Below are 11,742 nucleotides of genomic sequence, written 5' to 3'. Positions count from 1 at the left end.
AAATTATGTGGCATCTGAGTTGGCGTCTTACACGTCAAGACATTCAATTTAATAATTTCCAACAAATTTCATTGATTTTATTTAGAAACTAATTAATCAGCCAAAAAAAAAAACATGGTTCACCAAACAACCAAATTTGCTGTCGCCCTTCCTCAAACCAAAAAACAACCAAATCTGCAGAATCAAAAGAACAAAGAAATCTGGAGGAGAATAGCGAAAAGAAATTACATCAAATCTAGTAGACTGCATATATAGTAGTACATCTATTTCTATCTTCCTTTAATAATGTAAGAACATGAAACCCAGTAGAGATAGATCCGGTTATCAATTGAAAATCATCATTGCTCCATCACTGCATATCTCTATTTCTAGAATGAAAACTAATAGTAATAGATTATTATTCAATTGCTGGTCAACTAATGAATTAAATCACGCACAACTTCGTATTCTATTTTTTATGTTTTGACTGATAACCCTCTCCTACAATTGCATGTTAAAGTCTCCATGATTGAAGGGTTTTGTTTAGGGTTCTTTCTTCATTTTTCTGTTGTTTATCATATACATTTTTCTAATTAAACAACAATAACTTTTAATTATTTCTCTTTTTATTTTAAAGAATAAAAACAAAATAAGAATACATGCTAAAAATAGTTTGATGATATGGCACCTGCCACATCATTTGGTAGTAATATTTGGTAAAATTATTTGGAATCTCAAGCATTTTTGTTACTAAAAATGAAAATTGGGAAGCCTCACTTCATAAAAAAAAAAGGGAATAAACGCCAAAGGCAAAAGCCCACAAAGTCATAATTGTAGTATATACGCCAAAATTCGCAATGGATAACAACTTCATTCCCTTCTTGATATGTGAGGAGCACAAGTATTCACCGAAATCTAGTGAAGATGTTGAGTCACAATTTCCTTATGCTATATTTATACTCCAAATTAAACTATAAAAAATAATTTATCTTTATTATATTTAACCTATTTATGATAAATATCATTGTACACCTAAAACTAGATGCTCAAAACAACCCAATTAAACCGTACAAATTTAAAAAATATTGATAGTAGTGTGAGAAGACTCGAAACTAAGCTAAGTACTTAATTTATCCGGTCATAAATAGCACGTGACTCTAGACTATTCTAAATGATACGAAATGACACACTAACCTAAATGCTGGCAAAGTTGGTGAGCGATATGGATTGATTTGGATGGTGGAGTAATTATAACAAAAACTGAACAGAAAATAATGACAAGAATAAGAAAAATGTTTTGATTATAGGTCTCGGAGAAAACAATAGGAAATAAAGATTGCTAATGATGCTTTCACCACCAAACACTCAATCAACGAATAATTATTTCACGATTTTCACCTTTCATGTACTGGATGACCATGCTCACGGTCCGGTTTGATCAGTTCTCCACCGGTTCGGCTCATTTCGGTAGATTTGCCACCTTAAAATCCTCATGGACTTGCGGCCCAATTCCGAAACAGAAACCCCAACCCACCAGGCCCAAAGGAAAAATTAGGACACAATCGTCAATAACCAGAAAAACCAGGGTAATAGCTACCGTTGGGCTTTTGGTTTGACTACCCCCCCCGGCCATCGTCCCCGTCGGACTTCACTCTCTTGGCGCTTTCAAAATTCCCCGCCACCGTCGCCAAGTCTCAGTCACCTTTCATATTCATCCTCACAGCCCTAAACCCTAGCACAGGTAATTAATTCTTCTTCATCTCTCACTCTCTTTCTCTTTGGCTTCCGAAGATTCGCGGTAAAAGCGAAAAGATTGAAACTAAAATCGGTGGTTTTCTGCGACGGTTTTCGTTGAATGGCTTCGATTTCAGTATGGAATTTCTGGTTGCGTTTACTCTTTGCACAGATTCTCAGTAACTAGGGATTTACAGTATACTGTTCTGGCTTTTCTTGTGCTTCACTCTTTATGAAATTTGTGTGCTTTGCTCATAAACCCTGTGCTAGGGTTTTGCTTGCTCTACCTGAGCTTTGGCGACTTGAGAATTGACTCTGACTTCCAATTGCATTTTTGCTTACTGTTTTAGTGTTACTGCAAATTGGAATTTTTCCTTCTTTTTATTTATTTATTTATTTATTTTGATTTCTGAAATTGGAATGGGGTTGTGGAAACAATGCCGTTGATTTATGCGTTTCTAAATTGATGTAGAGGATTCTTGAGCTGATGATTATGTGTTTTTTCATGTGTTGTAGGGGTGAATACTAACGACTGACAGTATGGGAGACTCGTCGAGGTAAGATCTAATATCTTGTGATGTCTGTGTGCCTAGTAATGTGTTAAGAAACCTGTTGTATTTTGGAGGAATATGAAATATCTGTTGTTGAACACATTGATTGGAGTAGGTGTTTTGTGATAAGGATTTTCAGACATTGTCACGTACATTTTCTGTTTAACATGAGAGCTTCACTAGTTTGAAATGAATACGTATCAAAACTGTGTGCCGAATACGTCATGTTCTCCTCCTAAGAGGAGTTCCATGTTAAAATTTCCAGTCCCAGAATGTAGCAATAGATGTAAGAAAGTCATGAAATAGGAAACTTATTTCTGTCCTGCCTTTAACACTTGCTGCTGCAGAAGCAAAGTTATTTCTGTTGTTATAACAAAAGAATTTTCAGGGAGGAATTTAGCGATACACTTCGTATACTTGTTGCTACGGATTGCCATCTGGGCTATTTGGAGAAGGACGAAGTGCGGCGGCATGATTCATTCCAGGCATTCGATGAGATATGCTTAATAGCGGAACAAAAGAATGTAATAGCTTGTGTTCTTTGTTGCTGTGTTTTTAGCATCTCAATGCAAAACCACTTGACTGTGTGGATTTTTCCGTTTCTGTAATTCCATTGTATTTCAAGTCCACATTTGGGAAATAATGTAGTGCAAAGTTCAACTGAACCAGTTTCCTTATACCTTTTGTGCAGATGATTTGAACCAAACTTATGCATACATTTTATATTTGTCTTCTATCAGGTGGATTTTGTGCTCCTTGGTGGTGATCTTTTCCATGAGAATAAACCCTCAAGGTCAACACTAGTTAAGGCCATTGAGATTCTACGTCGTCATTGCCTCAGTGATCAGCCAGTGCAGTTTCAAGTTGTTAGCGACCAGACTGTGAATTTTGCAAATATGTAAGGAATTATACGCACTTTGTTTTTTGGTTGGGCCATTTCTTGCAACTGGCATGCCAAAGCTTTTGTTTTAGAACCATATATATGCCTTGAGCTGTGCTATATTGCAAGAGAAATTAAAGTTTTCTTTGGGTATTGAGTTTAACATCTACCTCTTTACTCTAATGTGTGTTTGTGTCAAAACCTGTTTTACTTGAGTGTATAACATGTTTATTTTAACAGGTTCGGTCATGTAAATTATGAAGATCCTCACTTCAATGTTGGCTTGCCAGTGTTTAGTATTCATGGAAATCATGATGATCCTGCTGGAGTGGTATGGATTTATATTTATTTATTTTCATTTCTTTTGCAGCAGATGTTTTTTATCCGAAGTATTGTTTCAGAGCAATGGATTTTGCAAACAGGGTTCTTTTGATTCTATTTATTTCCTTTCTTCAACCAGAATATGAGGAATTACCCAATTAGCTTGATGAGTTTGTTGGATGTGTTGTTCAAATTTCTCATGGGAATCAGTTACATACCTCATAAGATCTAAAATGCCATATCGAATATTAAGGTAGAATTTGAATGATATTCTATTAGGGTATTGAGAAAAAATATGTTCTCTTCGTCTTGGAACCATTTGAAGAGAACCCTTACATGTGGGTTGATTTTGTTATTTCCAGAAAGATCCCCTTTTGTGTAGTCATACATATGTTGATATATATACCTATATATATTGATGGGCTATTTTGCTTTTCTAAAATATTTGCTTCAGCTGTTATTAGTTTTATGAATTTGTATTTCTTAATGCTGTGACTTTTGACAGGATAATCTTTCTGCTGTTGATATCCTCTCGGCATGCAATCTTGTAAACTATTTTGGGAAAATGGTTCTTGGGGGATCTGGTGTTGGTCAGATAACTCTGTCCCCTATTCTTATCAGGAAGGTTCGTTTCTAGATATGATAAATAGAAGGCTCAGGAAATTTTAATCTTTTGTCGCATGGTTCATAAATCATAACTCCATCTGAATTGCAGGGTACAACATCCGTAGCTCTGTATGGTCTTGGAAACATTAGGGATGAACGGCTCAATAGAATGTTTCAGGTATTTTGGAGCATCTTCTTTCTTCTGTTTACTTGCGAGCTTTTAGTGCAATCTCAGACATGCTGGCTATATTATTCATGTTTCAGACCCCCCATGCTGTACAATGGATAAGACCTGAAAGCCAAGAAGGATTGCCACTGTCAGACTGGTTCAACATCCTTGTGCTTCATCAGAACAGGTTTGGTGTCTTTACTCTGTTGTGTGTGGGAGACGGGTAGATTGAATAAATTAATTTAATAATGAAGGAACAATGCTGATATATGTTGAAATTTCATTTATTGGTTGGACCTACATTTGTCAATCTTACTGATTACAAATTTACCACATAATGCTGTCTGTAGAGTGAAGGCAAACCCAAAAAATGCCATAAATGAGCACATGTTACCAGAATTCCTGGACTTCATAGTGTGGGGACACGAACATGAATGCCTTGTTGACCCTCAGGTGCCAATAAGTATTGCTTTTGGTTTGGAGTGTGTAGATCTTTGAGTCTGCCTGTGTTACTGTCTGCATGTGTATTTTGGTTTGGTTGGGGATGAAGGTTTCTTATAGAATTGGACATGGATTTTGTTTTTTGACAGGAGGTTCTAGGGAAGGGGTTTCACATTACACAACCTGGTTCTTCAGTTGCAACATCATTGATTGATGGAGAATCAAAGCCAAAGCATGTGCTTCTTTTGGAAATTAAGGTTCTCCTTTAGTCAATCTCATATGTGTACAGAAATCAGCATCTTTTAATCATATTTATATACAAACTGTGTTTGTTATTGATATACTTTTATATAGGGGAATCAATATCGACCAACCAAGATTCCATTGACGTCAGTGAGGCCTTTTGAGTACACCGAGGTGATTTACTGTTACCTTTCTTGTATATATTGTAAGTTAGGGTGAATAACTTAATTATTTGATACAGGTCATATTAAAGGATGAACCTGAGATTGATCCCAACGATCAAAATTCGATTCTTGAACGGTTAGACGAAGTGGTGAGTTTATACGTCAAGTAATTTTCATCTGTTACAGTCACCTTTTGCCTTCATATTTTCTGAAGCATGGGCTCTATATCAATAACATAACTTTGAAATTCTACAGGTCAGAAGGCTGATAGATAAATCTAGGAGCAATGCTGTTAACAGAGCAGAGGTCAAACTTCCATTAGTTCGAGTAAAGGTAATATATCCATTTTAACTTAAGCTGATGAACTGTGATAGCGCCCCTCATATCTGCACCTGAATCTGTCTTAGTTTTTCTCATGTCCCTTATCCTTCCCATGTTGGGTGCGTGTTCTCTGTTGTATCTTTAAACCCCATCTTGTCTACCAATTAACTTCTCTGGTAATTGGCAGGTAGACTATTCTGGATTTATGACAATAAATCCTCAAAAATTTGGACAAAAGTACGTTGGGAAGGTACACTCCACTAATCACTGCAGTAGTCCTGAATTCTTATGTAGCACATTTTAAAGATAAATTATTGTTATGATTGATTTTTAGGTTGCAAACCCGCAAGACATTCTTATATTTACAAAGGCTTCAAAAAAGGGTCGGAGCGAAGGTATCACTCACACTAGTAAACTCTTCGCATTAATTGATTCCATTGCTTTATCTACATTCTGAACAAGAACTTGCACTATGAGTAGTTATAATTGGAACTGAATCTTTTGTATATTTTCTTTTTCTTTTGAAATTTGTTTTTAAGCAAAGAAGGGAGTAGTTTTTTGTCTTCTTGTTGGGTTCAATCCCCTAAGCTGAAAGGAGCTCAAAGTGATTGTTTCTCAGCTTCCTCTCCTCTCCTCTTTTTTTTAATTTTTTAATTTTTTAATTTTTTAATTTTTTAATTTTTTAATTTTTTAATTTTTTAATTTTTTAATTTTTTCGTTTAATGATTTGTAATACTATAATAAAAATATGTGCTGATGCTATTTGTAATTTGTATTGTCTTCTAAGTACTTTTGGGAAACGCGTAGGCCTAATATAGATTTGGTTTTCTAAGGTGTAGGCCTTAATAACTATTAGTATTAAACCCAAATAATGATAATAGGCATCCAATAGTAATATGATGCAATAAATTTCTGATAAAAAAATTTACACACCACAGTTACTATAATGGAGTAGGACCTTGCTTTGTTCTTTTTGGTTGAATTTTACTCTTGAACATTTTTGTGTTACGATGATTGTGGTGATCCTGCATCACTTAACGGTGGAAAGTCTTACTTGAGCTTATCCCTACTATCAGAATTAAGTTGCTGACCTTTTATTTTACTAACAAATTCTTTGTTGTAGGTAAATTTGATGATTCTGAACGACTCCGCCCAGAAGAACTAAATCAACAAAATATAGAGGCTCTAGTTGCTGAAAATAATCTGGTATCAATCATCACCTTTCTTATTTTCTTTTCATTGCACGCATTCTTCAAATTTAATGATTAGGCACCTCACATCCAGTGGACTTTAGATTGGTTTGCATATAGAATAAAGTTGTTTAGGTCCTTGCGAGTAAATAGTTCATCCAGTACGTGAAATACAAAGCTGAACTAACATAAGGTGACAATTTAAAGGAAAAAGAATTTCTTCACAGGCATGATTGAAGTTGATTATGAAATTACTACAGCATGATAGATTTTTATTTCAAAGGCTAAAGCCTTCATCATCTGATTATACAGAAAATGGAGATCCTTCCTGTCAATGATTTGGATGTTGCACTACACAATTTTGTTAATAAAGATGAAAAAACGGCTTTCCATTCCTGCGTGTTGTACAATATTGAAGAAACTCGAGTAAGTATCCTTTAGACCTGTTTTTTGTAGATACAGTAATTTTTTCTTTAGATTATAATGATTAATTGTTGCTTTCTTGTAGATTACAATATTAATTCTGTTTTCTTTTTAACTCTAATGAAAAATTTTCTTTTCTACTTGCACAGAACAAAATTGCCCAGGATTCAGATCCTTTGAAATTTGAAGAGGAAGATTTGATCCTTAAAGTTGGAGAGTGCTTGGAGGTAAGAATAATTAATTTTTAAGATATGATTTAGTCTTCAAATTAGTAATGGATGAATACCTATTGTAGTCAGATTCACGTAAAATTTCCGTTTCTGGGGCCTCTGTAACTGCATAGAAGTCTCCACTTAGTCTCTTGAGGTCTCATGTGCTCGGTGTAAGTTCATTTGTTTCTATGCGTTTAGTTGTTAGACATAGAAAATTATACATGCAGGTTAGATTTTACTAATTGTAAAAGGATACCTTTTCAACATAAAAAGTCTAGGTATTGGCTAAAACAAATATTTTCAGTCTAGGGAAGACAAACAAGAATGTGCTATTTTTCTTGATATAAATAAGAAGAGAAACAATCTATGCATCTCTCACCCTCTTGTGGCCTAAGTCATAAACTCACAAGGGCATTCAAGGTAGGCTTAGTTCCAATTCACCGTAGAGTGGGGTTTCTCCAGTTCAGCATCATGTCGAACTTTCAATATCAGGCATCATTATGGAGTGACAATGAAATTTTGATTCCCTGGATTCTGTTATATTAATAATATACACGTTAATGTTTCTTAATCATTTGCATTGTACTTGTGCAGATGCTACCCTTTTTTCCTTCTTATTTTCCCTGTTTTGTTAGTGCCACACTTGTTGTAGTGTAAATTTGATGTGGTCTTTCATATGATTTATCACAGTCCCCAAAGGATTACACCTCGCCTAGCAAGACACAAAATGCTCACATTATGATTTCGCATTTGATAACATAGTCCATTATTATATTCTATTTTTATACCTGCAGGATCGCCTGAAGGAAAGGTCTACACGCCCCAAGGATAGTTCCCAATTCACCTCCACGGCTGCATCCTTGGAGGTAATTCTTATTTCAGTCTACTTTTGAAAAGTTGTGTTTCTTATTTGGCATTGGTTTCTTTCAGCATCTCTTTAGCACCACTATTTGCATTGGACTTCTGCTCTTCTTGTAGGGTTTCAGAGGCAAAAGTGCAGCAGGACTTGGAAGTGCAGTTTCCTTCAGTGATGATGAAGACACAACCCAGATGACTGGCTCAAAGTCTACTGCCAGAGGACGCAGGGGTTCAGTTAAGCCATCTTCTTCACAAGTTGGTAAGGGTAAAACTTCTACAAGAGGAAGGGGTAGAGGTAGAGGCAGGGGATCCACTAACTTGAAGCAGACCACTCTTGATGCATCTCTTGGGATTCGCCATTCTCAGAGGTTTTTTCTTTTGACCCAAGTATGAGGGGATGTTGGATTTCAAAAGCCCTTTTACTCTAAAATATAGATAAATTTGATTCGGACACATTATTATTGTCTGCAAGACAAGAAACATGTGTAGGAACAAATTTAGGATGAAATCTCATCCTGCCACCTCTCTATGTCTCTGCCACTCTGTGGAATTGCATGAGATGTGGTATGGTATCCACTGGTATGCAGCATTAACATCTAACACAAAAGGCATAGGCAATAAGATTAAAAACATTTGCCCACAAAAGTCATTTTATTTTGTTTTTTTATTTCATTTCCTATCTCTGATATAGTTCCACTGCAGATCTGCATCAGTTTCTGCAAGTGCTGCAGTCCGAAGTATTGCTGATGATGACGATGATGTGGACGATGTAGATTCTCCTTCAAGTGAAGAAGGCATCAATGAGGTCAATAACAGTTCGGTATGTCTTTCCTTCTTGAGCATAAGTGTCGGCGCTAAACTTTCTTTATTATCCTTTTTTTTTTCCTTTCATAAAAAGAAAAAGAAAAGAAAGGAGGACTTTCTATTGGGAAGGAAGTGGGAAAGGGGAGAAGGATCACCTTATTAAGTGGAACTTGGTTTACAAAAGTAATGAGAATGGTAGGCGGGAGATCAGGAATTTAAGTGCAAAGAATCTCTCGTTGCTGGGGAAATGGCTCCGGAAATTTCCTCTTTGTAGCATGGTGTATTAAGAAGTATGTTTATCATGCAAATAAATGGGATTATAAACTGTTTTTTTTCAGATATCTAGCAGAATCCCTTGAAAGGACATTTCAACTGGGATAAACAATTATTCCAAGTGTTTTCAGAGTGCAGTGGGTGGTGGGAGGAGACTTTCCAACACTTTTCAGGTTGTCAAGATTGAATAACACTTAAATAAAAAGTCTAGTCATTCCAAAGACATTCCCGGTGAGCTAGAACTTTGGGTTTAGAAGTTTAAATGATGAGGAGACAAAGGAAGTTTCAGATTTGTTAGGGTCGGTAGAAAGAGTGAGTTTGTTGAGTTCATGAAGAGGATATAAAACTCCTGCAAGTCTTTTCACTAGTTTCTGAGTGAGGATTGCTCAGCGAACTTTTTCTGGAATGCCAAGTTCCTTCAAAGGTCAATGTTCTAGGCTGGTTGGTGGTAATCAGGGTGAATTCCGGTTAGATGCTCCAATGGGGGAGGCCAATTGCTGCTTCTCCCATCATTGATGTGTCGTGTATTGAATGGAGAGAATGCAAATCGTAATATATATATATATATATATATATTTATATATATATAGTTGCAATATGAGGTGGCCTCCTATCTCTTGCAGAAGTTATATAGGGAGGTTGCGGCGACTTGGGAGTCTCCAGTGCGGATTTCTGCTCTGTTTACTCAAAACCGTTCTGATTTTGGTAACGGGTAGAAAGCAAGATTATTGTGGGGCTGTGGTGTGTTGGATGTATTTTGTGTGCTTTTCATGGAAGGAAATAGAATTTTTTTTTATTTTTTTATTTATTTATATTAAGGTGCAGGGGTAGAGGAGCTTTGGAAGAGCAACATTTGGTCGGCTCTTTGAGCTTCGGTTACTGAGGCTTTTAAACATTATAGTTTCTCTTGTATTATGATGGACTGGAGAGCAGCAGCAGTTTAGGAGTTTGTTTTTTCACTTATGGGTGCTTTGCTGTGGGGTTCTTGGTTTTTGTGGGTTTTCCTTTCAGCTTCTGCTGTGCTTCTTTGTGTGGACATCTTGACCGTGGTGTTGTGTTTCTCCCTTGTTTAACAAAAATGTGTTTCTTTAGAAAAATATATGTAAGAAAATAAGAGATGTGGTTTATAATTTTGAAGGAAAATGAGGAAAGTGTTCAAGATAGAGGACGTAAAAGGGCTGCTCCAAGGGGAAGGGGTAGAGGTTCTACACAATCAAAGCGTGGAAAGAAATCGGACAATACGCCTGTTTACCGAATGCTTATGAACCAAGATGATGATGACGACGACGATGACGTGACAAAGAGATTCAATAAGCCTCCACCCCGGGTTTGTATTTTTCTTTCTTCATTTTCATTTGTTATATTTTATCAAACCAGTGTGAAGTACTGGTGCTGTTCGTTTTTCTTTATGAGTGACTTGGAATTGGTGAAATTCGTTATTCATCCCAACATTTTTGTTCTCATTTTTTCGTAGGTCACAAGAAATTATGGGGCTTTAAGAAGGGGCAATTAGCAATCATTAAACCTCAGCACTTCACCCATGCTAGGTAAGGCCACCCTGATGTATCGTTCTTGCCTCGTGTACATCCAATTTGGTGCATTACGGGTAGCAGTTCAAACTAGTCCAGAGCTGGAACAAGATGAGCCTTCCATAGAAGCCTACACTTGAAGTCGATGGTCGAACTGTTTGGAAGAGTTGATCCTGGTGGGTTTATAAATTGGGCTTGTATGTGTACATGAGTATGTCTCCGATAGAAACAGTGGACATGAGTAGTTTTAAGTGGTTTTGCCAATTTTGAATGGGATTCCAGAAACTAATACATTGCCAATCTTAAACTTTCGTGTGGAATCCATACCAAAAAAAAGAAAAAAGAAAAAGAAAGAAGAAGATTATTTGAACTTTTTTTTTTCAGACATAATTGTTAAATTTTAACGCATTCCCCCCAAATGTTATGAATTTTGGAGCAGACCCGTTCCAATGTCGTGGATCTCATCTTCAAATAGAAACAATAATCATTATCAGTTGACAATGGCAAGGAGGGAATACTAAGAAATATTCTTACTCGTATTCGCACTATTTACGGTCTTCTCTAAGCTCACTATCTCAATAATGAAGACTGAAAAGGACAACCGAATGAAGGGTAGAGGCTCAGAACAGAGATGGCCTATTTGCCCCAAACCGTTGAGCCTCAGAAATTTTTAAATAAAAATGGACACTTCTTCAAAATAAACAAGTCTCTTTGTAATGTTTTTTCATTTTTCCATCAGAAAAAAAAAGGAAAAAAAAAAAAGTCTCCTGTAAAAAATAAAATGAAAATTAACTTGTTGAAAATTCGTTAGAGAAATCCTCCCTTACAAATTGAAATAAAAAGACACATATTTGTCGACAAATATTATATCTTTAATAGCTTGCCAAAAAAATTAAAATAATGTTGCCACCTTATGAACTACTTTGTTCACTCTATATTCTCTTCTCGCCCTACATCTAAAGAATTAATATCCACCAACCAAGATTTCTATCACTATATCCATCTACAATATATATATATATATATATATATATATGTGTGTGT

General features: G+C 35.9%; 1 protein-coding gene across 3 annotated transcripts; it reads left to right on the top strand.

Annotated features, from left to right (window-relative positions):
• Positions 1-1,577: 1,577 nt before the first annotated feature.
• On the top strand, positions 1,578-11,081 carry LOC112167817 (double-strand break repair protein MRE11). 3 transcript variants are annotated; one of them, XR_005800534.1, is made up of 23 exons: positions 1,578-1,720; positions 2,230-2,270; positions 2,653-2,788; positions 3,005-3,162; positions 3,385-3,475; positions 3,971-4,090; positions 4,181-4,249; positions 4,336-4,427; positions 4,591-4,693; positions 4,831-4,938; positions 5,036-5,098; positions 5,166-5,237; positions 5,344-5,421; positions 5,597-5,659; positions 5,744-5,804; positions 6,533-6,615; positions 6,912-7,025; positions 7,172-7,249; positions 8,029-8,100; positions 8,213-8,460; positions 8,795-8,912; positions 9,995-10,218; positions 10,308-10,447. XR_005800534.1 is itself a non-coding variant. In XM_024304900.2 (23 exons), the coding sequence occupies exons 2-23, from the start codon at positions 2,254-2,256 to the stop codon at positions 10,680-10,682; spliced, it is 2,172 nt and encodes a 723-aa protein (XP_024160668.1). In that variant the 5' UTR covers positions 1,580-1,720; positions 2,230-2,253; the 3' UTR covers positions 10,683-11,081. The 3 variants fall into 3 exon arrangements, 2 of the variants coding, with proteins under 2 accessions (XP_024160668.1, XP_024160669.1); XM_024304900.2 differs by lacking the exon at positions 9,995-10,218 and adding an exon at positions 10,644-11,081 and having other exon boundaries at positions 1,580-1,720; positions 10,308-10,496; XM_024304901.2 differs by lacking the exon at positions 9,995-10,218 and adding an exon at positions 10,644-11,081 and having other exon boundaries at positions 1,710-1,849; positions 10,308-10,496.
• The last annotated feature ends 661 nt before the right edge of the window (positions 11,082-11,742 follow it).

Source organism: Rosa chinensis, chromosome 5 (genome assembly GCF_002994745.2).
Source record: "Rosa chinensis cultivar Old Blush chromosome 5, RchiOBHm-V2, whole genome shotgun sequence".
In the NCBI taxonomy this organism is placed as follows: Eukaryota; Viridiplantae; Streptophyta; class Magnoliopsida; order Rosales; family Rosaceae; genus Rosa; species Rosa chinensis.
Note: the sequence above shows the minus strand (reverse complement) of the source record. Positions and strands in the feature narration are given on the sequence as shown.

What these genes read in the sequence shown, in the direction of transcription:
- LOC112167817 (XM_024304900.2), top strand. An exon ending in CTTGTGCTTCATCAGAACAG is followed by an intron (nt 4,428 to 4,590) that starts GTTTGGTGTCTT and finishes TGCTGTCTGTAG; the next exon opens with AGTGAAGGCAAACCCAAAAA. An exon ending in TTCCATTAGTTCGAGTAAAG is followed by an intron (nt 5,422 to 5,596) that starts GTAATATATCCA and finishes GGTAATTGGCAG; the next exon opens with GTAGACTATTCTGGATTTAT.